The sequence below is a fragment of the Euphorbia lathyris genome, chromosome 9, assembly GCF_963576675.1.
Source record: "Euphorbia lathyris chromosome 9, ddEupLath1.1, whole genome shotgun sequence".
In the NCBI taxonomy this organism is placed as follows: Eukaryota; Viridiplantae; Streptophyta; class Magnoliopsida; order Malpighiales; family Euphorbiaceae; genus Euphorbia; species Euphorbia lathyris.
Window position 1 is genome coordinate 9,960,589 of NC_088918.1, and position 26,357 is coordinate 9,986,945.

General features: G+C 32.7%; 1 protein-coding gene and 1 pseudogene across 1 annotated transcript; one reads left to right on the forward strand and one right to left on the reverse strand.

The window, feature by feature from the left end:
- Positions 1–352: 352 nt before the first annotated feature.
- Positions 353–26,357, reverse strand: LOC136207130 (peroxisomal 2,4-dienoyl-CoA reductase [(3E)-enoyl-CoA-producing]-like; annotated as a pseudogene).
- On the forward strand, positions 13,041–18,733 carry LOC136207129 (DEAD-box ATP-dependent RNA helicase 36-like). Its single transcript, XM_065998410.1, has 6 exons — positions 13,041–14,074; positions 17,028–17,350; positions 17,559–17,762; positions 17,845–17,926; positions 18,064–18,162; positions 18,332–18,733. The coding sequence occupies exons 1-6, from the start codon at positions 13,448–13,450 to the stop codon at positions 18,491–18,493; spliced, it is 1,497 nt and encodes a 498-aa protein (XP_065854482.1). The 5' UTR covers positions 13,041–13,447; the 3' UTR covers positions 18,494–18,733.

The following is a 26,357-nucleotide window of genomic DNA, read 5'->3' on the forward strand; positions in this document are numbered from 1 at the left end:
GTAAAACTCGTATTTGACGTATCCAACATTTTCAGAACTTCGTATATGATTTGCAGAATCAAGTCTAGATTGTACAATCAAACCTACTATGATTTATGGCAAAAAAATATAATTAAACCCCTGATCAATTATTTTAGTTATAGAGTTTAAACATCTTTTGTAACAGATACTTTTGCCGTAATTTGAAATTGAATTATAATTCGAAGAGAATTTCGTTTTTGGTATTCGTAAAATCAACATAGTTTATACAATCTTTGTTTTGTAGCATTCAACCGAATCAACATGGTACTAGTAAAACTCGTATTCAATGTCACCAATGTATTCCTTTCTAGTATTCGTAAAATCAAGGGAGTTTATAGAATCCTAGCTTTTTGGCATTCAGCTAGTAAAACTTGTATTTGACGTCTCCAATGTTTTCAGAATCATTATAAGATCTGCAGAATCGAGTCTAGATTGTACAATCAAACCTACAATGATTTATTTGTATAAGAATAAAAATACAGTTCCTACTGGATTAAGTGACTGTTGACAATAATCCAGGAGGAATTGAGCAACGTCTGGTTGCCAGAAAACACTAAAAATTCTATGAAAACCGTGTATGGAACTTAGACCTTTTGGATCCGTCAAAGTTTGCTAGGTGGAAGTCCAATTGGTGCTTCTCTTGATCTCTTTTCCACAGTTCTTGAAAGCTGCTTTACTGCATCTTTTGGTCCGAAACGAGGACGACTCAGCCAAATTCCACCATCGACAACCATTGTGGTTCCGTTCACAAATTTACCTTCAAAATTTCATATTGAGATTGATAAGTATTCTTCGACATAAATGGGTAAATAATTTATTAGTTCCTATATTTTTAACTAACACAGTTTATATTCAACAGTTTAGACTTTTATATTTGAGAAACTAAAAGTTAAATTGAACAAAAGTGAAAAGATTAAACAATGTATTATTAAAATACGAAAACTAAACAATGTATTATGTACAAATGTAAGGAATGATAAATTATTTACCCTAACATAAATGTTCTCTTTGAGGAGAAATGTGGTTTCATAGTAAATGTCGTTCTGAACAACTTTAATTCTTGAATATTTTCATTTTGAGGTCGTTAACGATTGTTAACGGTCATTTTGAGAAGTTAGTTAAATTTGAGTGGCCATCGGTGTTAAAAAGTGTAAAGTTCAGTGGCCACACCAGGAAGAAATGAAGTTCAGTGGCCATAATGTGAAAATGGGTAAAGTTCAGTGGCCATGAGTGTAATTTACCCTTTATATGGGTTGCTATTATGGTTATTAAACTTCAACACCTAACATAAAAGTCACACAATTTTACACTTTCCAACATTACGATAACTAAGCATCAATTAATGCCTGAAATTACCGTGTACGATCTCAAAACGGAAAAGTACAAGAATTAAAGTTGTTTATAACCACATTTATTTTGGAACCACATCTTTTATTTTCCAAAAATTCACTATTTTCGTGGCCTCTCTAAACATTCACTTTCTCGTGCCTAACCAAACAACGCCTAAATGATCTCAAAACGAAAAAGTTAAAGAATTAAAGTTGTTTATAACCACATTTATTATGGAACCACATTTTTTATTTTCCAAAATATCACTATTTTCGTGGCTTCTAAACATTCACTTTCTCGTGTCTAACCAAATAACATCTGAATAATCTCAAAATGAAAAATTTAAAGAATTAAAGTTGCTTAGAATATCATTTCCATACAGTTTTAGAGTGAAGAGTTGACTACTATTAAAGTGGTTAAAACTGAGTGACTTTTATGTTAGAAATTGTAAAAGTTCAGTGAATGGGTCTAGTTTGAGAGTAAATTAGACTCATACAAAGTTCGAGAGTAAATTACACTTATAATGAGCGTGCTTGTAAGATTTCGAGCAGAGTTGTACCGTGCTCAATCTTAGTTCATTTTTAAATCGAGTTGATCGAGTCGAACTCAGCCGTTCATGAGCGGCTCGACTCATCTTTAGCCCCAGCTATGATCGATTTGGTAATATGCAAAGTAGAAATTTTTGCATTACATGCCAACTAACCTGCATCAGAAGTAAGGTAGAGAGCAGCCATGGCAATGTCCCATTTCTCCCCTAGTTTATATAACGGCTGGAATTGTTTTCTCTGCTTATTGATCTCATCCGGCACGAGTTTACTCATTCCAGGCGTGTCGCCAATCGGACCAGGAGCAATCCCATTTACTCTAATATCATAGTCTGTGCCCCACTCCAGTGCCAGGTTTCTACCAAGTGCGTCAATGGCAGCCTGTTTCAAACATATCATTATGCTCAACTTCATAATGCCACAAAAACTATGGCTAAAACACATCACGGAACTTCATTTTCTTTCAATAAAAAGCTTAATACATCACTCGCCCATGTATTTGTTCAAATAAGTCAACTATCTTCTATATTTTGGAAACGTCTTATTTACCTCCTGAACTTGCTTAAAAATAGCGCATTGGCCCTCTGAAAGTGTTCCGCACTTCAATTTGTCCAAAATCTTACCACGTGGACTTGAGGGGATCAATAGTTCATTTTAAGCAATTTCAGGGGTAAATAGAAATAGAACCTTTCCAAAGTACAGGGGCAATTCACTTTTATAGACGAGACGAACTAAGAATATATTAGGCCTTTAATGAAATCACTAAACTTCTTATTTGATTTTAATAGTCATTTCAGCCAATTTACTTGATGTTAATAAAGTCATGTCAACGAAATGTCTATATGGAAATTAAGTGTCATGTCTTACTTTTATGTTGACGCGTGTGCCACGTGGCAAATCACAAAATTTTCTTTTACAAAAAAAAACATATCTTTGTCCATGGTAAAGGTTAGTTGACATATAGTTAACTGTCTGCTCTGCCGCATCAACATTCTGATGAATTGTTATACATAAATTGGCCGAAATGACTTTATTGAAATCAATGTGAAGTTCGGTGATTTTATTAAAAAAATAATAATTTCGCTAACCTTTCTGAAACAAATCCGAAACTACAATTTACCCAAAAAACTATGCAAGAAATAGAGGCAAACAATTTCACAAACCTTTGCGGCAGATACATGTACTTGATACCAGGCTGCTGTATAGTGCAAAGTAGCACTGATGTTTATGATTGATCCTCCGCCATCTGAGGCGCCTCGGCCGAGCCCTCCTTTCTTGATGTATTTAAGGGCTTCATGGCACATTGTGAAGGTGCCAACAGTATCAATGTCCATAACTGTAAATGACAGTTGAAAAAACAGTAGCATCTGTTAGGCCGTGTTCTTTGTTACTTAATTTCAGTATCAATCAGTTCAGTAATTTATCGTTACTTATTATAATTATAATTATTTTTTTCATTATTATTAGAACCATTATTATTTTTATAAGATTTTTATTTTAATTATTGCTATTTTTAAAGGATTATATTATTATTTCAGTTTAGTTAGTTCAATAGCATTCGATTCAGTTCAGTTTTTTTCAGTGAAAAAGAACAGAGCCTTAGAGAGCTGTTCTTCTTAAGTACTAATATGTGAGTTATTGATTAGCATAATTCAGAGTTCCTTCATTTAAATTAGGGATAAGGTACTAAATAGACCTAACTTTTTTGGGGAAGTATCAATATGGGCTCCCGTACAAAATAGGTCTGATGTAGGCTAACGTTTAAAAAATAGTACCAATTTAGGCCTCCATAACGGAATGTGACATGTTATTCATATTACACCATTAAGTTCTGATTTCTCTACAATTGACAGAATTTAATAACGTGTCACGTTCCGTTATCGACGCCTAAATTGGTACTCTTTTTAAACGTTAAGCATATATTGGTGCTATTTTGTACGTTGAGCCTAAATTAATAATTCCTCAAAAACCATAGTCCTATTTTGGTACCTTATCCCTTTAAATAAGGTATCAAGTTTGAATCTTTGTACACAAAAATATTGTTATAAGAGCTTTTGGTTTCATTATCAGTTCTTCAAGGAGGTTCAGATGAATCAGATCAACATAATAATAGAGTGCAGTCTATGTTGCACGGAAATGGACATCGGAAAATGTTATTTCTAAGAAAATTTAGCTAGGAAACGGTAACGGGAACGGAAATGGACACGTAACGCGGAAACGCTAGTGAAGAAGAGTTTCCATGCAACATAGAGTCCAATTAACTTGACTAATTCCTAACTACAACAATTTTCATGATGTTACTACCTATGTTGCACCAACACGTAAACGGATATGGACACCAACGTTATTTCTAAAACATAACCTTCATAAAATAGCCTTCAAACAAAAACAGGCACAGACACAGACATGAAACGCTACTAAAGAGAAGTGTCCGTGCAACATACGTTGTTACGGTTGTCTTATTTTAGGTTATATTATTTAGGGTTTTTTATTATTTAAGAGTCTTTAAAATTTAGTGTTTTACTCTAAACAATAACTATGAAGTGTTTGATTACGATTTCGAAACAGCTGTTGATAGCTATTTTAGAAGAAAATCTGCTAATATCTACTAAACAGTAGACCTGAAATCAGCTCTTAATCTGGTTTGATTTCCCACTACAGTTGTGTGCACAGATGGTTGATAAACCCGTATTATTGAGATGGGGCAGCAGGCAATGGATACCGTTCTCCCACCCGAGCCTGCAGTTGGTAGGCTGAGTCCCTCTGTCCAAGTGATTGAGCTGAAGCTTTGGGCATAGAGCGGAGCAAGCCCGGGGAGAGGAATAGAGTCCAGCAACAATGATCCAGCCTTTTCTTCGCTTAGGTAGTGAATCACCTACTAAAGAAAGAGGCCGGCCTGTACGCTGAGACTAATAAGGAAGGCAGTGGACTCTTTCATTAGGGTAGGGAAGAAGGGGCCTAAGCATGGCGGATGCCGTACAACTTGGCTAAACTAACATATCAATTTGGTTCACAACTTGGACCTTTTTTTTATATTAGTACAAAAGTAACTTATGAGGGTTTCGGTACCACGAATCATATTTTGACACGTACTTTTGAAGTATTTTTACAAAAAAAAAAAAAAAAAAAAATTCTTACGTCGTGGAGTAAATGGATTTGCAAAGTTTATTATGAACATATAAGCTTAATACATATTTAGCCTCTCCAACTTGCACTCAAATGCACATTGACTCTCTCAACTTTCAAAACGACTTTTTTGCCCCTAAACTTACTTAAACTGTCATAATAACTAGCCACTTATCGTGCAATACCACACACTCTATGACCCACTGGCAGTTCAAGCATGTTGAGAGAGCAGAAATGTTATTTTAAGGAAGTTGAGGCAACGGCAAGGTCGTTTTAAGCACGTTGAGGTGGCAGAAAAATCATTTCAAGCAAGTTGAGGTAGCAGAAAGATCATTTTGAAAACTAGGAGGGTTAGGCGTTTGAGTGTAAGTTGGAGAACTAGTTATGTAATGAGCCTAAATATATTATATGTAAGGACCAAATTCATTATCCATCCATTTTGTTTCAATGGTTCTGAATCTATGTTGCACAGAAACAGATATTGAAATGGAAACGGAAACGGAAAAGGAACGGATATTGAAACGAAAACAGAACGGGAAACTTTATTTCTGAAAAAGATATAGCTAGAAAATGGCAATGGAAACGGACATGAAATGCGGAAACACTAACAAAGAAGAGTTTTCGTGCAACATAGTTCCGAATCAGATTCATAACATAAGGAGCACTTTAACTTGCCTGATTCCTAGCTGAAGTAGTTTTCAGAATGTGTTACCAAGTTAGCTGCATAAAGCAGTCTGATTTCCAAATACAGTTTGGTTTCAATCATCCCAGAGTTTCAATAACAGTAATTTTTTTGGATTTTCCCTTAAGAGCAATGCTATTTCTGAAGAAAATTCCTAAATTCCCTAAAAAGGGCGGCCCGGTGCCAAGTTTTTGGCAAGAGGCCGCTCCTAACGACAACAATGTCTACTGTTGCGCCAAAAATTCCAAACTTAATGCTAAAAAACCTGTGTTCAAAATTTCGGTTTTGAATGCAAAGAACCTAGTGATTGAATCACTAGGTTCATTGAGCATCTGACACATCCTATGTTAAACGGAAACTCTTCTTCAGTAGTGTTTCACTCATTTCATATCAGTTTCCGTTTCCGTTCCAGTTTCTTTTTCATTTCCATTACCGTTTCGTAGCTATATTTTCTTGGTAATACCGGTATCCGTTTCCTTTTCCATTTCAGTGCAACATAGGACACACCTTTTCCAGTTGATTATATTTCACGGACAGGGACACTGGAACCCGAAACGATATTTCTAAAACATAACCTCCATAAAATAGCTTTCAAACGAAAAAGGACACTTCCACGGACAAGAAAGGGATAAACCCTAGTAACTAGAAGTGTCCGTGCAACATAGCAGCATCTGATACTGAACCGTGAGAGTTCTTTGCAATTGAAAACAGCTTTCCAACTTTCAAACGGGCCTTATTCAAAGAATTTTCTTCAAAAAAAGCATTATTTTGAGAAAAAAAAATCCAATTGTTTTGAAAACAAACCTGTTCTAAATCCATTTGGAGATAAATCCTCAGGTGAAACAAGAAAATTTCCAGCTGCAGAATTAACCAGAATGTCAACCCTCCCAAATTGTTGAAAAGTTGACTCCAATACTCTCTTCGCATCTTCCTGTTTCCGTACATCCCCAGCAAAACCAGCAGCCTGCAAGTTCAATAGCAAAATCAATGGCTCAATTAGAATCACAGAACCCTAAAATCAATCCATGAGTTACTAAAAGAGAGCTAATCCAATCCAATCCAATCAAATCCATTAGATTTCATGAAAAATTAAGACCTGGAAATGAACTCAGATGGAGAATCTCATCCAAGACAGGAATTGCATACCGGAATTTGAAGGGATTGGAGCTCGGAGACGGCAGAATCCAGGGCTTGTTTGCGTCTGCCCATGATGGCAACAGAGGCACCATGTTTTCCAAACTCTCAAATCCAATTCCTGATCCACCTCCTGTTATTAGAGCAACCTTTCCTCTCAATATATCTGCTTTAAATGGAGATTCCATAGCTATCTCTCTTTCTCTATCTCTGGAATTCTTCAACAACAAAAACTGTTTCTCTCACTTCTTCTCAACTTCTCTACAAGAAGACGACAGCTAGAGAGGTGACTACTTCAACAGAGTGGCACGTGGTATCCACGTGCTTGTTAACTTTAGGGAATAAAAAATGGGATAAATTTAAAAGAAGGATACCCCATACATTTTAATCTTTTTTGTTCCTTAAAGCATTATTTGCAATTATATCAGTTCCTGGCGGAGCTAAGAGCGAAAGCTTGAGGGAGCTGCACTACATATAGAAAATAGAATTAAATAAGGTACTAAAAACTTAAAACGTACGAGATGATATATTTTAAAAAAATTTAATTCGAAAAAAAGTGTTTTTTTTTAATTGACAAATGTTTTTCACTAAGTCGTCATTAATTCATCTAATATTCTGGATCACCAAAGGCCGAAGATAAAAATTCAAATACAACCCAGCCCATATGAATTGGACAATTTTTTTTTAATACTCCACTAGTTTTTTTTTTCCCGGAAATACAGTAAAACCTCTATATAGGAATACATTTGGAACCGGACTATTTGTATAACAATTGAGAGGTTATTACTAAATAGAGTTTGATATAATAAAATTTCTCAACACATAAAATTTTAAATTTTTATCATAGGCATGCATGGTTTATATATAATGTATAACAATAGACATTAATGGAACAAATTAAATATTTACAATTTCAATTTAGAGTTTAGGTTTTCAATATATAGATATTTGGAAGAGTTTTGTGGGAAAAATGTAAACATCAATGATAATACTAAATATTTATAATTTCAAGTTGTAATTTGTTCCCAACTCATAGATAATTTCAATAGTTTTTTTAAAATATTTTATAATTTAGTTTGAATTCTTAATATATATACATATAAATATATAATTATTACTATATAGAGGCATAGTTTCTAAAGGTGGGACTTGAAAAGTGTATAACAAATAACGTTTGGGAGGTTATTCCTATTTATAACTGGCCCAAGTTGGGACCGTGTTTTTTTATAATAAAATAGAGGTTATTCCTATATAGAGGTTTTACTGTATCACTCCCCTAATTGAAACGAAATCAGTATGACTTGTTTAACAATATCAACTCAATTTATAATACAATAATAGTAATTCAATGTATAGCCTAATATATTAAAGGTATTGCTATATATCGCAATATGTTTTTCCAACCACCGCACTATTTTGACAATTATGCCCTCCTCATAATTTAAACTCAAAAACCAAAACTTTTTTTTCCTCTCTTTCTCTCCCAAGCCTAAAAACTCTAATTGGACGAAAATGGACCCAAGCATTCCCGAAGACCATGATTTCGTACACGATGTAATCCTACGATATAGATGTAAATTAAAATTTCGTTTATTAAATTTTGAAATTTTTTTTTAAATGGATTTGGCCTAAACGGGCAGCGCGCAAGTGGAACGGTTGCGCTGCTCGTTCCACCGGTGGAACGAGCACGCCGTTCGTTCCACCGTACGGTGGAACGGGCAGTTCGTTCGTTCCACCCGTGGTGGAAACGGCACGACCCGTCCGTTTAGGCTAAATTCATACGGGTTCCGCCTTCGATTCGGAGGCAGAACCCGTGATTTCGGAATAATTTTTAAAAAAAAAACCTTACCGGAGCATTCATGAAGCCTTTACCCGGTCCTGCCTTTGGCGGCATGTTGTTTTAGGTCGGGTTTTTTGAAAATCCAAAAAGCTAGAGAGGATTTGAGATTTTTGATTTTTTGAGTTTAAATTATGAGGAAGGCATAATTGTCAAAATAGTGCGGTAGGTGGAAAAAATATTGCGGTAAATAGCAGCCCACTAAATTAATACTATAAATCAATTTAATATACACAATATTCTTAGATTTATATAATCCTAACCTATCCAATTTTTAATAAATCAAAATTATTAACACTAAAATAAATTAAACAATCAAATAATAATATTAACTTGAAAAAAAAAACATTAATCATTTCCTAAGAATTAATATTTTTATTTTCAACCTTATTCTAATAAATTTTCAATTCATCAATTAGGAATAAAAAAAAAGGGAAAATTACAAAACTAGGTCAAATGGGAGGCCCATTTACATATTAAACCCATTTACTCAACCTATTACATATCTAGAATGATTTTGTGTGACTTTTCCATAATACCCCTAACCTTCCCACTTCCTCCCTTACGCGAACGTTCTCTCCCATTTTCTCCTTGGCTGTGCGAAACGGTGACAGCTCCTCCATTAATGATGCCAAGACTTTTAATCTTCCTATCTTCCTTTAAATTCCACGAAATCTGGTTCATTTCTCCAAATCACAATGAATTTCTCTTCTTCCTCTCTTCATCTCTTGATTCTGCAACTTCCTAATCCTAGAAAACGAAGTCATGGTTCTTCATCTTCCAGTTTCTGCTCGTTCGAAAAAATGGTGAATCTACGTTATTTTCATCGTTTTTCCCAGTTTATCATATTGGGTTCATAAAAAAATGTAAGTATATGCTGTTTTTTTTGCGTTTTCCCCCGTAAATCCACTTAGCATATGCGGTTATTGCGAGGTCTTCGGGGAGAAATTTATTGATTTCACTTCGCGAAACGCTGATTACGCGAAGTTTGCGAGGTAATTCGATAAATTTCTCTCGCAGACTCCGCGAATTCTGCGTTTTGCGAAGCCAGAGTGTCACATTTCTCCTCGCAGACTCCGCGAAATCATTGTTTCGCGAAGTCAGAGCGTCACATTCCTTGCACATTTATGTTCGCATACTTAGCGAATCGTCGTTTCGCGAAGCCAAATCTTCCTTTTTTCTGACTAACACGATTAAATTTTTCTGAAGGTGGTTGAATACGTAATATTCATTCCTGGAAGCCGGTGTGTTAGGGTGCCATGAGAGACATCCATTCGAGAACGCCTGGACTTCCATCCCTCTGTGGTGAATAAAAGGCTATGTATAATGAAGTGATTTGTTAGGAGTTTATTGTGGCAATCTTAGTGAATAGTAGCCTATGTATTATGAGATGATTTGTTATGAGTTTATTGTGGCAATCTTATTGTAAATTTTGATAATGTTATGATTTTAATGTTGGAATCCTTTGTTGTTTGCCATTTTTTTGTTATATATCACTTCGCGAATTAGCTACAAAACATATCTAGGCTTCGCATATGCGAATTAAATTCATCAAATAAATCAAACTCTAGCTTCGCAGGCTTCGCATATGCGAACTAAATTCATCTATTATTATGAGCATTAGCTTCGCAAGCTTCGCATAATATGGAATTTGCGAAGTCAGACGGGAGAGGGCGAGACGCGCGTAAATATTGAGGGTATTATGGAAAAGTCACACAAAATCAGTCTAGATATGTAATAGGTTGAGTAAATGAGTTTAATATGTAAATGGGCCTCCCATTTGACCTAGTTTTGTAATTTTCCCTAAAAAAAATTGAAATTAGAAATATTAAGATTTGTTTTTTCTTTAATTAGTTACACACCTTCACCTTATACCTCAAGGTGTGACAATTTAAAAAAATTTGGTAAAAAGGATAATTAAGTTCCTGAATTTTGGTTGTTTTAACGATTAAGATCCTGATCATCTATTTTTCTATATTAAACCCTTGATCATTGATTGTATCATGGATTAAATCCTTATTTAACTTTTTAATCGAGTTTGGACTGCATACATGGTTAGAGCGATTCGACTTGTTGACATGGAAAAATAAAAATAAGAATTCCTTAACTATGAGAGATAAAAAAATTAAAAACTAAAACGAAATTATAGAAATTAATTTCCAGTATATTCTTTCAAACTCGATTTTTTCCTCTCCCATTTTATGATTTTTAATATTAGAATCGTCAAATCGATCTTCTAATCTCCTAAACTTGATGAAAAAGTTAAATAAAGATCAAATATATAACAAAATCAATGATAAATGGCTCAATGTGAAAAAATAACTGATCAGAAGATTGATTCTTAAAACATGTAAAATTCAAACCCTTAATTATATATATATATATATTTTTTTTTTTTTGCAAAAAAAGTTTCAAATTCTTATTAATTTACGGTTTTCTGGCATAACTTTAATAAAAAAATTAAAAAGAAAACCTAAAAGTTTCGGATGAAAAGTAACATAGGTATGAAAAATAAAAAAAAATAATTATTTAGTGGGTGTTATAGGGATTAAACCTTTGTTTGGGGTTAAAAGTATAAATTATTATATAGTTGGTTATAGTTGAAATTTATTTTCATTAAAGGGCTGTTTTTAAACCATAGTTAAATATTGTATATTTTTGATTTTTTTTTACTCAGTAGATTCCTGTTGTGACAGTGGGGAGATATTAAAAAAAATAATTATTATTTTATAAAATAAAATTTATAAAACAAAGAAATTAATTTATCATCTTATAAAAATAAAATTGTATATTATAATAATGTTGTTGAATTTTTATTTTATAAAAATTTAACTAAAATTTAAATTTTGTTTAAAAAAAACTAAAATTTAAATTTAATTTTATTTAGAAACGTTAGATTAAATTTGCATAATTTTCTACATTAGGGTTAAATTTGTACTTTACTTAAAACATTACGGTTAAATATTTAGTGCATTATTAACAAAAAAAAAAAAATTTAGTATATTAATAACAGAGTAAAATATTTTAAACATTTTCAAATAAATTGTAATTAATTTATATCTAACAGATTTAGTTTTTTGAAACTGTCTCAAATATTTTACTATTTTATTAATATAGTTATGAAAAAAACTGTATAAAACTGATTCAATTTATCGACACACTCGTTTAGAAGGTCTGACGTGGCTAAATAAGAGTTAAACACAACTTTTGTTCAAAATTTTGGCAACGTATGGTTAAAATTGATCTTCTTTGGAAACGTTAGTGCTAAATTTGCATAATTTCATATATTAGGGCTAGATCTGCACTTTCTTTGAAACGTTACAGTTAAATATTTAGGGCCTGTTTGGTTCAGATGTTAGCTAATAGTTGTTGCGGTTGCTGTTAGTTGTTTGCAGTTGTAATAAGTTGTTAGGTATTTGTTATTAGTTGTTTAATTACTAGTGTATGGTAAAATTGTATTGAACTGTTGTTGTTCGGATTTAAAATGTCTAAAATTGACATGTTTTTAATTAATCAACAATGAAATTATAAAAGGGAAAATGTGAAAAAATATCCATAACGTTTACAATTAGGAATAATTTTACTCTTAAAGTCTAAAATGATGCAATTTTAGCCATAATGCTGGTAGCGAAAAGGTACCTTGAGGTTCATTCTGTTAGCAAACAAAGACCAAATTAATTAACGGTATTAAAATATTAAAAAATAGAATAAAAAACTAACGACCTAAAGCCTTTAAACTACAAGAGCTGCTGACTGTATTTTACAAAAAGGTTAAACCTCAGTCTTTTTATATTTTACTCTACAATAATATAGTTGCTAACTGTTTCATCTTTTCTGTAAATTATCCTAAAAATTTGATTTTATTTGGTTTTTCTTCGTTCAGTCAAAAATTAATTTTAATTTATAAAAATAAGAGTATTAAAGCGGTTTAAAACTTTTAAAATACTGGAACTATCTCTTAATACAGATATTTGATACCATTATATTTTAGAATTTGAATGGAATGAGTAGTTTAAAAAATAAACTGATAATATTAATTTGACAACTTTACCCATCAAAAGACTGAATAAAACAAAAAATACTATACTCTAAAAATATAAAATTCACAACTTATATATAATATAAAAATAATTTTAATATAAAATAAAAAAAAATTATATATTATCTCCTTCCTTCAAAAAGGAAAGAGAGTTGGCACCTCCCGATTTGTCAGGTATACTACGAAGAATGGCATAGATCGGTAGGAAATGCGAAGATACTTTTACTCCATTACGGCGTGTGCACCGCCGTAATGGAATAAAACAAAACACCTTTTTCTTTATTACGGTGGATAAATCACCATAATGAGAATACTTTTTAACTAAAGTTTAAAAACAGCCCCTCTTAAAAAAAATAAATTTTAACTATACCTAAATAAAAAATTATTTTTAAAATTAAGACCATGTAAGAATTTAACCCGTGTTATAGTGTATTTATCCTATTGATAATAGGAAATAAGAAATAGCAAAAGTTTGTTTCGAGGTCTTCTCAAATAGTGAGACTGGTTATACGGTGGTCTCTTCATCGGATCTCCTGCTCTTTCTTCTCCAATTATTTTTTCTTTTCTTTCTTGTTGTGCTGCCGTGATTGGAGGGGCTCGTAGCTGTGCAAGTGGAGAGACGAAGCTCACCGGACCTATCCTTTCAAAGCTTTTCCGGCGGTCGGAGGGTCTGCCGACCCTACCCGCCCCCCTTGGCTCCAGGTAAATTACCTTTCAATCGTCTGAATATAACAATGGAGCAAGAGGAAGAAACCCTGGTGGACAAAAACTTTCCCCTCTTCTTCAAATCTTCTAGACACCCTAATAAACCCTCTCAAGCTGCTAAAACCCTGAAACCTGTTCAAGCGCCCCTAATTCCCCAAATTGAAAGAGAAAAATCTACCAACTCTAACTCCGATTCAATCACAGCCTCCAAAACTTTGTTTTCCGACCTAGGTCTCGCAGAATGGGCTGTTCAGACATGCAAGGAATTGGGAATGAAGTGCCCCACTCCAGTTCAATCTCACTGCATCCCCAAAATTTTAGCCGGTAAGGACGTGCTGGGTCTAGCCCAGACTGGTAGTGGTAAGACGGCAGCTTTTGCGCTGCCTATCCTCAACCGTCTGGCCGAGGATCCGTATGGGATTTTCGCTTTAGTGATTACGCCGACTAGAGAATTGGCTTACCAATTGGCCGAACAGTTCCGGGCTCTCGGGTCTTGCTTGCATTTGCGGTGTGCAGTGGTTGTTGGGGGTATGGATATGCTGACTCAGGCTAAGACTTTGATGAGCCGACCACATATAGTTATTGCTACGCCGGGGAGGATTAAGGTCTTGTTGGAGGATAATCCTGATATCTCAGGTGTTTTCTCTGGAACCAAGGTAAGTAATTTTGCCTTTTAATCTCTGTTCTTATTTGTGTAATTGTTGAATTTGATCATTATGAAATCTTTTTTTGGGAGGAAATTAGGTGTCCTGTGAGATATTTTAATCTAGTTTTATTGTGCTCCATTAATAATAGAACATAAGAATGATTGAAATTATTTTGATAGGGAACAGGGAGTTCTGGAATTCTCTCCTATAAAGTATATTCAAAAGTATGATCAAACCTAAGCCAATACTTGTTATCCACTTCGAAATCGGACATAAAAGTCCATGAACTTTGCCTTTTTACTAACATAAAAGTCCTGTGTTGCACGGGTGATCAAAATGTCAATTCAGAGGAAATTTGTATGTCCCTTACTCAGGTGAAAAAGTGATAACAAGACCCGTAGGTTGAAGAATGGACTTGAATGACACTTTCCTTATTATATGCCAGAATTTCCTTTATTTCTAAAAAATATAGCTATGGAAAAGAAATGGAACCTGAAACCGATATGAAACACGGAAATTCTACTTTGTGCAACAAAGTAAAAATCTCTTAACCAATTACCAATATTCTAAACTTTAATTTTTTAATGTTTTGGTTTGAGAGGTGATTTAGGGTGTTGTTTGGTTAGGAATTAGAATATAGAAAGTGGACATTTAGAGAGAAGCCTGAAAATTGTGATTTTGGAAAATTGGAAAGGTGATTCCATGGAAAATGTAGTTCTAAACAACGTTAAGAATTTTCAATTTTGAGATCATCAACGGTTGTTTACTTTCATTAGAGACTTCTATGTTAGCAAAGGGCAAAGTTTTCAGGGAGTTTTATGTCCGGTTTTGATGTTCAGGGTCATAAAGAAAATAAGGTTTAAGTTGAGGGGCCATGGGTGTAATTTACCCATCACTTAAGCCAAGTGCATGTTCACTGGTCCAGGGTGCGGAGATCCTAAGCCGAAGTGCGTTGTCCCCTATAGTAGTCCTTATACCAACTTGGTGTGCAGGACGAACAACCCATTCAACATGTCCTGCTAAAGCTTCTTCGGAGTTGTGTCAATGCTTTGGCCGATTGGCCTACGAGCCAACTGTCTCCCCTTTAAATGTCCCCATCTCTCTCTACTTAGTTTTTTAGCCCTTTTTGTTGCTAAATGTTGTATTCACACTTTCACATTTTTCATACACATGTTTTTTGAACATACTATTACATGAGTCAATGCCTCCTTAATCTTCTTTCTTTGTTTCTAAATAGCATTAGAATATATTTTCTATTTATCCCACTTTAATCCTTACATATAACAATATATCTTTTTGTTTTGGAAGGAGGGTGATCGAGAGTGATACGAGTTTATTCGGGATTGAGGAGAATATGGTAGTGGATAGGACAGTGGAGGGAGCGTTGACACGACTTGATTGCACCGTTTCATATGATGGTTCATGTTAGCCGACCCCGAATCATTTCGGGACTAAGGCTTTGTTGTTGTTGTTGTTTTAGAAGGGGTCCTATAGCTTACGTCAATATTACTAGATCAACTTGGGGAAGTATGGATAAATGGCAAATAATCAATTCATTCATTCATGCCAATAAGGGTTGATCCGAGTAGTAAAGACTTGAATATCGGTTTATTAGGTTTGAGGTTCGATTCCCCACCTCGTCAAAATTTAGCCTTTATTGATAGCTAATCTGTAAATTTCACTTTAAATCGATGAGGTCTATAGTTTGCTCGCACCTTAGAATTAGTATAGAGAATAGTCTTCCGAAGGAAACTTTGGAGAGATGCCTTGTAATTTCCAAAGATACCTTTTTGATGTGGTTAAAATGAGAAGTCACTATGGCTGTAGACTTGCAAAGGAAGCCTAAATTTTCGTGTATGGAGATTGTTAAGGCGGATGAGTTTAAGGGTGTCATATGGATGTTCTAGGATGATTTGAGAGTATTGGTTTCTATTTTGGTTAGGAAATGACCAATTTCTTCATTAGCAAGTCAGCCTTGTTGTGGGGATTTTGCATAAGCGTTTGTTTTCTTTTACAACTACTTATGTTCGACATCTGGCTAATTTTAAGAGGTTTTTTCTCCATGAAATCTCAACCTTTGGTTATCGTGAGAGATCTAATCGTTCTGAATCTGCTGAAGAGAAGATGGGTGCGTTCGAAATATGGTTGATCTATTTGCTTCTTTTGCTAATTGGATGAATGAGTTATGCTTAGCGGATCTTGGGTTTATTGGTCCTCTTTTTACTTGGTTTGGAGGCAATTCTCCTTGGATCCAGATTGCTTGTAGGCTTGATATGGGGTCTTTGTAATCTTGACTAGTCGATAATTGTTAGGCACCTTCCCTGTTAGAATTAAGACCATGTCCCCATTATGATTGATTTCAAAGGCGATATCACTTTCACTCTCTTTTTCGTTTTCAGACGGCTTATTCGTAGCATCTAGAGTTCTTGTATTTATTTAATGTTACATGGAATGGCGCTAATGGGCTGATGGAGGGCTTACAAAATTCTTCTGTTAGCTTGGGCAATTGGAATGTTTAAGTTTTTGGTAAAAAAAAGTTACAGAAAGAACCGGTTGATGGCTAGACTGGAGGGGGTCCAACATTTACTTAGTTCTCAAGTGTCGGTGGGCTTATTAAGCTTGAGTGGAAGTTGATGAATGAGTTAAATAATGTGCTTCGACAGGAAGATACTTTTTCTGTCAGAAATCTAGGGAGTGGATTACTTGTGGATGTTAGTGTAGTCTAAAGACAATCTGTTTTAGGATATTTTTGGTTCCGGGTTTTGGGTCTTGTACCAGTTTCGACTTGGGCCTTTTTGGTTGCCTATATATTATGCTTCTAATAAATTTAGACACTTCACAAACATATTAGCAATAAAACATGTTTAATTTAACTCTGAATTTTAATACCTTAAGGATTATGTTTGAACACAGGAGGCCATTAATGTGTGAGTTGATTTCTCTTTTGTTTTTGTGTTTTCAGTTCCTAGTTTTGGATGAAGCTGATAGAGTTCTGGATGTTGGATTCGAAGAGGAATTACGAGTAGTATTCCAATGCTTACCGAAAAACAGGCAGACTTTATTGTTTTCTGCAACAATGACAAGTAATCTAGAGTCGTTACTTGAGGTTTCTGCTAACAACACATACTTCTACAAGGCCTACGAAGGATTCAAGACCGTTGATTCTCTTAAACAACAATATGTTTTCATACCTAAGAATGTGAAGGATGTTTATCTTGTACACATTTTATCTAAAATTGAAGATATGGGTATCCGATCCGCGATAATATTTGTCTCGACCTGCAGGTAAACTTGCCTCTTATCCGAAAACTCTTATCATTGTTTGTCGATGTTTCTCATGATGTAGTCGTAGTTTTTCTTGTGTTAAAATCCCTGCAGAGTTGATTTCTGGTTCCTGTTCGTTAGTTGATTATCCTGTTCCTTTTCTAGTATTTAAATAGTCGTAGCTTCGGGATCTATTCGTTACTAATTCTTTTCTGTAACATGGAAGCAGAACATGCCACCTCTTGAGTTTATTATTAGAAGAGCTTGATCAAAAAGCGACAGCATTGCATTCGTTCAAATCGCAGTCTTTGAGGCTTTCTGCGCTACATCAGTTCAAATCCGGACAAGCTTCTATCTTAATTGCAACTGATGTTGCTGCTCGTGGTTTGGACATTCCTACTGTTGATCTTGTTATTAACTATGATATTCCAAGGTTATAATCGTCAAATATCTCCGTCCTTGTCCTGAAAAGGTTCGTAATTGGGATTTTAACTTTTAAGTTGTTTCTATTGCAGGTTTCCTAGAGATTACGTTCATCGTGTTGGGCGTACTGCTCGAGCAGGCAGAGGAGGCCTGGCTGTAAGTTTTGTCACAGAGGTATATAAATGAAGCTTGCAACTTTTTCGTTTTGGGTTTTATATTACAATTTTGTTCTAATTCAAACAAGTGAAGGATCTTTGTGCTGCTTGCATTTCACTTGCTTATAACTTAACTTTACGACGTAAATTTTGCAGAATGACGTAGATCTCATCCACGAGATAGAAGCTGAGGTCGGAAAAAAAATGGAGTTATTCGAATGTAAAGAGAAGGAAGTTCTTTCAGAAATTACAAAGGTAAGATCTGGTACACGAACTACATACAGACATAGAAACATGTCCTATGCGCGCTAAATGGTTAATTCCACAGAGTCTAGCGGAAGTGGATTCATTTTTTTAGATAATCGATATATCACTGAAGTGTAAGAGATAAAGTGGATCATTCTTTGATTATATATTTTCGCAGATTTATAAAGCCAAACGTGTGGCAACAATGAAGATGATGGACGATGGCTTCGAGGAGAAAGAGAAGGAACGAAAAAAGCAAAAGATGAAAACTCTAGCAGATAAGGGATTGCTGAAGAAGAAAGGTAGAAAGAGAAAGAGACTCAATTCCGCGAAACAGTAGATGAATGCTCGTAAACTGCTCGTGTGTAAGTGCGATCTTTACTTTAATCCTGCATTCCCACAGCCTAAGCAGCCTTTTCTCCATCGGAGCCAATGAGTAAACTTTGTCTTAGGTAAGAAATTTTCTTCGGATAATGCAGTTATGAGAAATGATGATATACCGGCTGAATATAGGCCTCGGAAGAACTGTATAATATGCTTCAGGTTTAATTTATCAATTGCAAAGGATTCAAGCGTGCGATTTTGATCTTTAAAAGGGTATATTTCAATGAAAATTCAAGTTGAGAGCTCAAATTTCGTGTTCGTTTAATTTATCAATTGCAATGGATTCAAGTGTGACGATTTTGATCTTTAAATGGTATATTTCGATGAAAATTCAAGTTGAGAGCTGGAATTTCGTGTTCATTGTGTGACAAAATCGACGAATATGTCTAAATTAGTAAAATCAAGTCTTTTATCCAGTTTTTCTTTCTCAAATCTAATTAGGTTTGATAGGTGCAATTGGTAATCTTGGTGTCATTATTCTTAATCAAAGTCGGAATTTGTTTTCCGGCATACAGAGAGGGAGGGGTGAACGGGTCCGATGCATCTCTGCCTGTCGAAATCCTATTAGACAATAGTTCGGCCTATTGAATGGGAGTGCTATGTGCATCCCCAAATTTGACGAACTAGATCTCCTAATTTGATATACAACCGTGACTGAGTGGATTTGTTAAATTCCGACATGATGGCATGATAACACGATTTACAATGATGTAATTTAGTTGACATGATTATCAATTTGTGTCTTTTACTCATAGTTGTCAGATTCGAATCGGACTGATATAAGTGTCAATTTAGTCTTAATGTATGGAATGTTGTAAATTTAATCTAAATGTTTTCAACAAGATAAATTTCAATTGGTTTAACCGTTATTTAGATTATACCATATTTCATATTCCAAAAATTTAAAATAACAAAAAAAAAAAAAACATATATATAAAAGGCCTAAACCATATGCCGTCTCTTGAACTTGTCAATTTTGGTCATTTTGTCGTTTGAACTTATAAAACAATATATTTGCTCCCTCAACTATTTAAAAGTGGTATTAGCAATCTCTTCTTTTCATTATAATGGAAACAAGATTCGATTACAATATTAATACACGTGTTCATCATGGAAGTACTGGAACCAGTCTGCATATACGAAGACGATTTAGGAGTTAAAATTATATGCAATTTTTACAAGATAACTTGTGTATTATATATACAAACTTCATTTGCAGTTTGGTTTCATAGTGTACAACCCTTTTTTTTATTATGACATTGATGCTTGCAATGGGAAAATGTCATGATTGTTTTCGTTATAATGAAAAGAGAGGTTGCTAATACCACTTGTATAGAGTTGAAGGGACAAATGGATTGTCTCGTAAATTTAGAGGTAAAATGACAAGTTCGAAGGACTACGTATAGTTTAAATTGATAAATAATATAAAAATTTAAACTGATAAATAATATAAAAATTATTATGAAACGGATATATAGAGTATATTGGCCCTGTTTGGGAATTAGCTGTTAGCTGATTACATTAGCTGCTTTGACTAGCTGATTGTGTAGACCTGTTTGGTAAAAATTAGCTAATTGATATTAGCGGTTTGTGCAAAAAGACGAATAAGGGCATTAATTTTGGCGGAGGAGAAGAGAGAGTCTATCTATTAGGCTCCATTAATTTTAATATGGCAAAACGCTAATTGAAAAAACTCCTTCTAAGAGTTTTTTCTAAATTAGCGTTTTCATCCCAAAACTCTCTTCCAAACCTCTTTCCACCAAACACTCCAATTAGCGGTTTCAGTAGTCAAACCTCTAAAGTTGGTCAAAACCGCTCTTTTTATCTCAAAACGCGCTTTACCAAACAGGGCCATTATATATGGATTACACGATAAACTCTTTAGTTTTTTCCGAGTCGAAGAAATTTCACATTAAAATCTCTTTTTTTTTCTTATAATTGGAATTAAAATTCGTTGAGTAAATTAAAATCATAACTATAATGTTGAGTAAATTAAAATCATATATTCAAAAAAAAAAAAAAAGTAAATTAAAATCATAACTATAATTATAATAGGGTTGTTTATAAAAATTTATTCGCATTAAGTTTATTGGTTATCTAAATTATAGAGTAAAAATCAATTAGGCTTTGTTCTTTATTACTGAAAAAAACTGAACTGAACTGAATGCTACTGAACTTAACTGAATGATACCGAACTTAACCGAATTTAATCGAACGTAACAATAATGATGATATTAGACTCTAAAATAATTTAATGATAATATTGGACATTAATAAGCTTATAATAATAATAATAATAATAATATTTCTACCAAAAAAAAATATCAATAATAAATAAACATATTATTAAAGATTAAACTAAATTAAATATCAAATAAAATCTAGACTCGATAAAATCCTATGACATTAATTAAAAATAAGTCTAATTTAAATTAAAAATATAAATTAGATACAAACACAAATTTATATATAATTTAAAGCCTATGAAATTAAATACAAATTTTTATATGAATACACACTCTTAACTTTTTATTACAATTAAGTATTAAGGTACAAAAATACCTTTAACGTTTTGGGTCCGGGGTTATTTTACTCCTAACGTCTAAATATGAATTTTCATATGAATACAAAATCTTGACTCAATTTATCAATGTTAAGGGTAAAATTGCTATTGGCTTCTAATATTAGAGATAAAATTGCACTATTTGAGATATTAAGGTAGTTGAGCCAGTTAATTTTTTAGAGCATTGTAATGTAAACGTATTAATATAATATTTATTTACTTTTCGCAAAATTTGCAAATAAGTTGCACCAAATAATTATAATTATAATAAATAATGATAACATATGTAATGACAAAGCATAAATTATATATAAATATAATTATAATGAAAATAGATAAATTAATATATAATAAATTATAATAATTATAATAAATTGCTGAAATTATAAATAAATAATGATAAATTATTGAATACTGAAACTGAATACTGAACTGATTACTATTGAACTGATTGTTACTGAAATTAAGTAATAAAGAATGAAATTAAGTAATAAAGAACAGGACAATCATTCATCTCAAATTAGCAATGACATCCCTAAAAGGAAATGTACAAAAATAAACTCTATGGTTATATCCATTTTCGAACGACATCCATGTGGTTTAAAAGTTTGCAAAGTGGTACTATGTACTTCATTCCGTTAGCAAACACATATCAAATTAACTAACGGTGTTAAAAGTCAAAGGAAAAAGAGTTAATTTGGTCATTATATTTATTTATTTTTATAAATTAGCCCCATATATTTAATAGGTCGTTAAAGTGCCAAACGTCTCGAGTATCATGATTGGAATTCAATTGATTTTAGAGAGAGAAATTAACAAAGAGGAGAGAGAGAAGATAGAGAAATGAGAAATTAAAGAGAGATAGAGAAGATGGTATATTAGATTTTAAATTTTTATTTTGAGGTTTGTTTGTGATAATTAGATAATAGGAGATTAATTTATAAAAATAAATAAATATAAGGATCAAATTAACTTTTTTCTTTTTGACTTTTAACACCGAACTTATCCTCTCAAAGCTTTTCCGGCGATCGGAGGGTCGGCCGACCCTACCCACCCCCTTGGCTCCAGGTAATTTTTTTTAAAATTTAACATCTAATCACATGTTTATGATCTGTTACTAACAATTGATAGATGGCAATATTCATGAACGAGAAGACAATTTGTTAAATTATTTCTCAAATTGACTCAGCTCGACAATATTATGAGTAAAATTACTATTGGTTGTCAACGTTAGAGGAAAAACTGCATCATTTTAAATATTAAATGTGCGTTTGGTATGACGTAATGCAATGTAATGTAATCAAACTTGTAATATAATGGAATAGTGATTCCATTACCATGTTTAGTTGATAAAAAAAATGTAATTACCATTACAATACTTACATGTTAAGTTAAATGTAATTATAAAATTTTATTTACACAATTAAAATCAACAAAAGCATAAAAACGTGAAATATGAGAAATATGAATTGCAATTTTTTTCTTGTTATTCCTGTTTTTTTTTAATTTTCATGTTTTTTTTTCCATTTTTTGTGTTTTTTCTAGTTTTTTGTTTTATAATTTAATAAGAATTCCGATCGGCCGACCCTACCCACCCCCTTGGCTCCAGGTAATTTTTTTTAAAATTTAACATCTAATCACATGTTTATGATCTGTTACTAACAATTGATAGATGGCAAGATTCATGAACGAGAAGACAATTTGTTAAATTATTTCTCAAATTGACTCAGCTCGACAATATTATGAGTAAAATTACTATTGGTTGTCAACGTTAGAGGAAAAACTGCATCATTTTAAATATTAAATGTGCGTTTGGTATGACGTAATGCAATGTAATGTAATCAAACTTGTAATATAATGGAATAGTGATTCCATTACCATGTTTAGTTGATAAAAAAAATGTAATTACCATTACAATACTTACATGTTTAGTTAAATGTAATTATAAAATTTTATTTACACAATTAAAATCAACAAAAGCATAAAAACGTGAAATATGAGAAATATGAATTGCAATTTTTTTCTCGTTATTCCTGTTTTTTTTTTAATTTTCATGTTTTTTTTTCCATTTTTTGTGTTTTTTCTAGTTTTTTGTTTTATAATTTAATAAGAATTGTACATAATAAGTGGTGAAGCTCTTAGCCTAGTGGTTGAGAGCTTACCTATGTCTTGGGAGGTTATGGGTTCGAATCACATCCGGGTTTGGTGGGGATTTTTCCTTCTTCTTTAATGTAAGCGCATTGTGCAAATTTTTTTTTTTAAAAAAAAAAAGAAAAGAAAGAATTGTACATAATAAATATCAATATTAAAAATACAAGGGTAGTCATAATGGAGATTCATGTCTAATTTTTCGTGTTTTTTCTATTTTTTGTTTTATCATTTAATAAAAATTATACATGATAAATATCAATATTAAAAATACAAGAGTAGTCGTAATGGAGATTCATGTCTATTCTTTATGTAATGGTCATTACATCAATTTGTAAAGAAAAATTGAAAGAAAAATTGAATGATGTATTTGTGATTCCATCACAACAAAAATAATATGGTAATCTAAACATGGTAATGAGCCTCCATTGTAACGGACATTCCATTACAACATTCATTACGGTGTACCAAACGGGGCGTAAGGGTAATGGCTATAAACATTAAATCCTAGACCTGATCACGGACCCGATGGCCAGCCCAGGTCCATAGATAATGGGACGGGCTTGGTCCGACTAAATTTCTATTCAGCCCGGCCTGGCCCGGAATTTATTCACATATATTTATATTATATTATTACAATTTATACTATATTTTCTTAATAAAACTCAAAAAAATGATGCACCTAATTGAGTTATAAAACTTATTTCATATTTAATTATAAAATTTATATGATTCAGTTCTATTAATAGTGTAATAAAACAATAACCCTACTGTTTTCTCTGTTAGTGTGAGTTTAATATTTGTATAAGTCCCTCTATTACTATTTTATTTATATTTGTAATTTATTTTTAATAAAAATAAAATTAAAATTTATAAATATATAAAAAATAGTATGGGCGGGTTTGGACTGGGTCTGGGATTAAGGATCTCTAATTCAGCCCAGCTCGGGCTGAGTCCGAAGCATATTTAAGAGTCAATTACAGGAATATCATAATTAAGTACAAAATTACAACTAAGTCCTATCACTAAACTTAATTCTTAATATATTATTATTCTCTATATATTATGATTTTACACCATAATTTAAAAATTATAAACTCCAATTCATAAATCATAAACCCTAGGAAATATATTGTAGACTTCTAATTTATAAATTCCAATCCTTAAAATATATTAAAAGTACTGATTTTACTAGTTTGACATAATTTAAAATTATGATTTGACATAGTTGTAAATAGTTTTTGAAATATGAATTTCTGTGTAATTTTCCCTATATTTATTTAAGACGAGTTGGGTTGGACCTGGCTAAGACTTTTTATTCATAAGTCTGATGCAGCCCGACCCGAGCCCAATCCGGCCCAACCCATGAACAAGTCTACGTTAGGGTATTTATGCACCTTATCTTTAATTTCCATAGAAAAAAAAATTAATGAAAACTAATTACTCTATGGTGAATAAATAAATTCTACATGCTAATTAAGGTGCATGTGATCAAGACTATAGATAAATATATGAATCTATTAGTACTATATTTGTAATTTTTTTTGAAACCAGTACTATATTTGTAATTAGTCACTCCAATTTATAATTTTTAAACCAAAAAAACTGATCATATAACTAAAAGCAGAACATTAAAGTAATCAATTAATTAAAAAGAGCGCCGATTCATCACAAACATGAGTAATAGAAATTTAACCCGTAACCTCTGGCCGGTACCCCTCCCACCAGAACACACAAAGATAGCGAAAAACCACACAAATTCAAAGCAAGAAATCACACACAATACCAAGAATCGCAGCAAAAAAAACCCAGAAACACAGCCAAAAAACCAAAAATAGTATATCAGCAAAGAGAAACGACTAACCAGTGAGAAATCAAGCCGACAAGCATACGTCGTCGTCCAATGAAAGAAGAAACGGTCGCCGGAAAGTTACCCTCTCACACCGTCGTCGTGAACAGAGGATCGATCGCTAGGCAGGTGGTGGTGGTGGTGGTGGCGGCGGCTGGCTGCTTTAAATTAAAAAAAAATAACAAATATTTAGCTTTAGGTTTATGTTTTGCAAAAGAATAAGTATAATAATTTTAATTTACCATCTCAAAAAAAAATATATATATATATATAATTTATATATAATTGTCCATTTACTTTGAGTAGGAAAAAGGAATGAAATTTGTGTTCCTTCTTCCTATATTACCGAGTTAGATTTTATGTGTTTTACTTTATTATTTTTTCTTTTTAGTCAGTTTTTCTATATTTTATCGGATCTCTTCATCCGTTTGAATTGTATCTGTTCTCTGTTATTCTTTCATTTATATCGTTTTCGAATTTAGCAAATAGGGAAACGGTTTATCTTGTACGTTGATCAATATATCTACATGATTGCATAAAAAAAATGTCTCAGATCCGAATGTTCGAAATTGTCTAAATGCTAAAGATTGGATTTCATCTACTTTTCTGCAAATTTCGATTTACTATAAATATATGTTTTATTATTGTTTTGTGTTTTTTTTTTTGCCTTTATGACTTTTTTTTGCTCTCTGTAGCCGCTTTAGTCTCTTTGTAGATCTTGTAAGAATTGATTTCTTAATGTTAATGTTATTTTCTTGTTGGACTTATTGTGTTTTAATCTAACAAAGTTATAAGCATTTTCATAAAATAAAAAAAAAAATATATATATTCTTTTAAATAAATATATATAGGAAAAAGTACAAAAATAAACTTTGTGGTTACAACTGTTTTCGAAGACACCAATGTGGTTTAAAGTTTACAAAATGGTATATTGAGGTTCATTCCGTTAGCAAACACATACCAAATTGACTAACGGTGTTAAAAGTCAAAGAAAAAAAAAAGTTAAGTTGGTCCTTATATTTATTTATTTTATAAATGAACTTTTTTTATTATCTAATTATTACAAACTAACCCCAAAATAAAAAAAATAAATATCAAATACCTCACTTTTCTCCAGCGGATTTGGTTCGGGAAGCCTTGTCCGGATCTCGGATTCAGCCGCATTATACTGTCATCCTCAACGGAGCGATTTCCAGAACCGCAAAACCACCCACCGTCTTTCTCACTCATCACTGACCATCAGCCATGGAAGATCCGGAT

Coding starts and splice junctions, on each gene's coding strand:
- LOC136207129 (XM_065998410.1), top strand. CDS start 13,448: ATGGAGCAAGAGGAAGAAACCCTGGTGGACAAAAACTTTCCCCTCTTC. Junction 14,075..17,027: donor GTGTTTTCTCTGGAACCAAG/GTAAGTAATTTT, acceptor TTGTGTTTTCAG/TTCCTAGTTTTGGATGAAGC. Junction 18,163..18,331: donor TTCTTTCAGAAATTACAAAG/GTAAGATCTGGT, acceptor ATATTTTCGCAG/ATTTATAAAGCCAAACGTGT.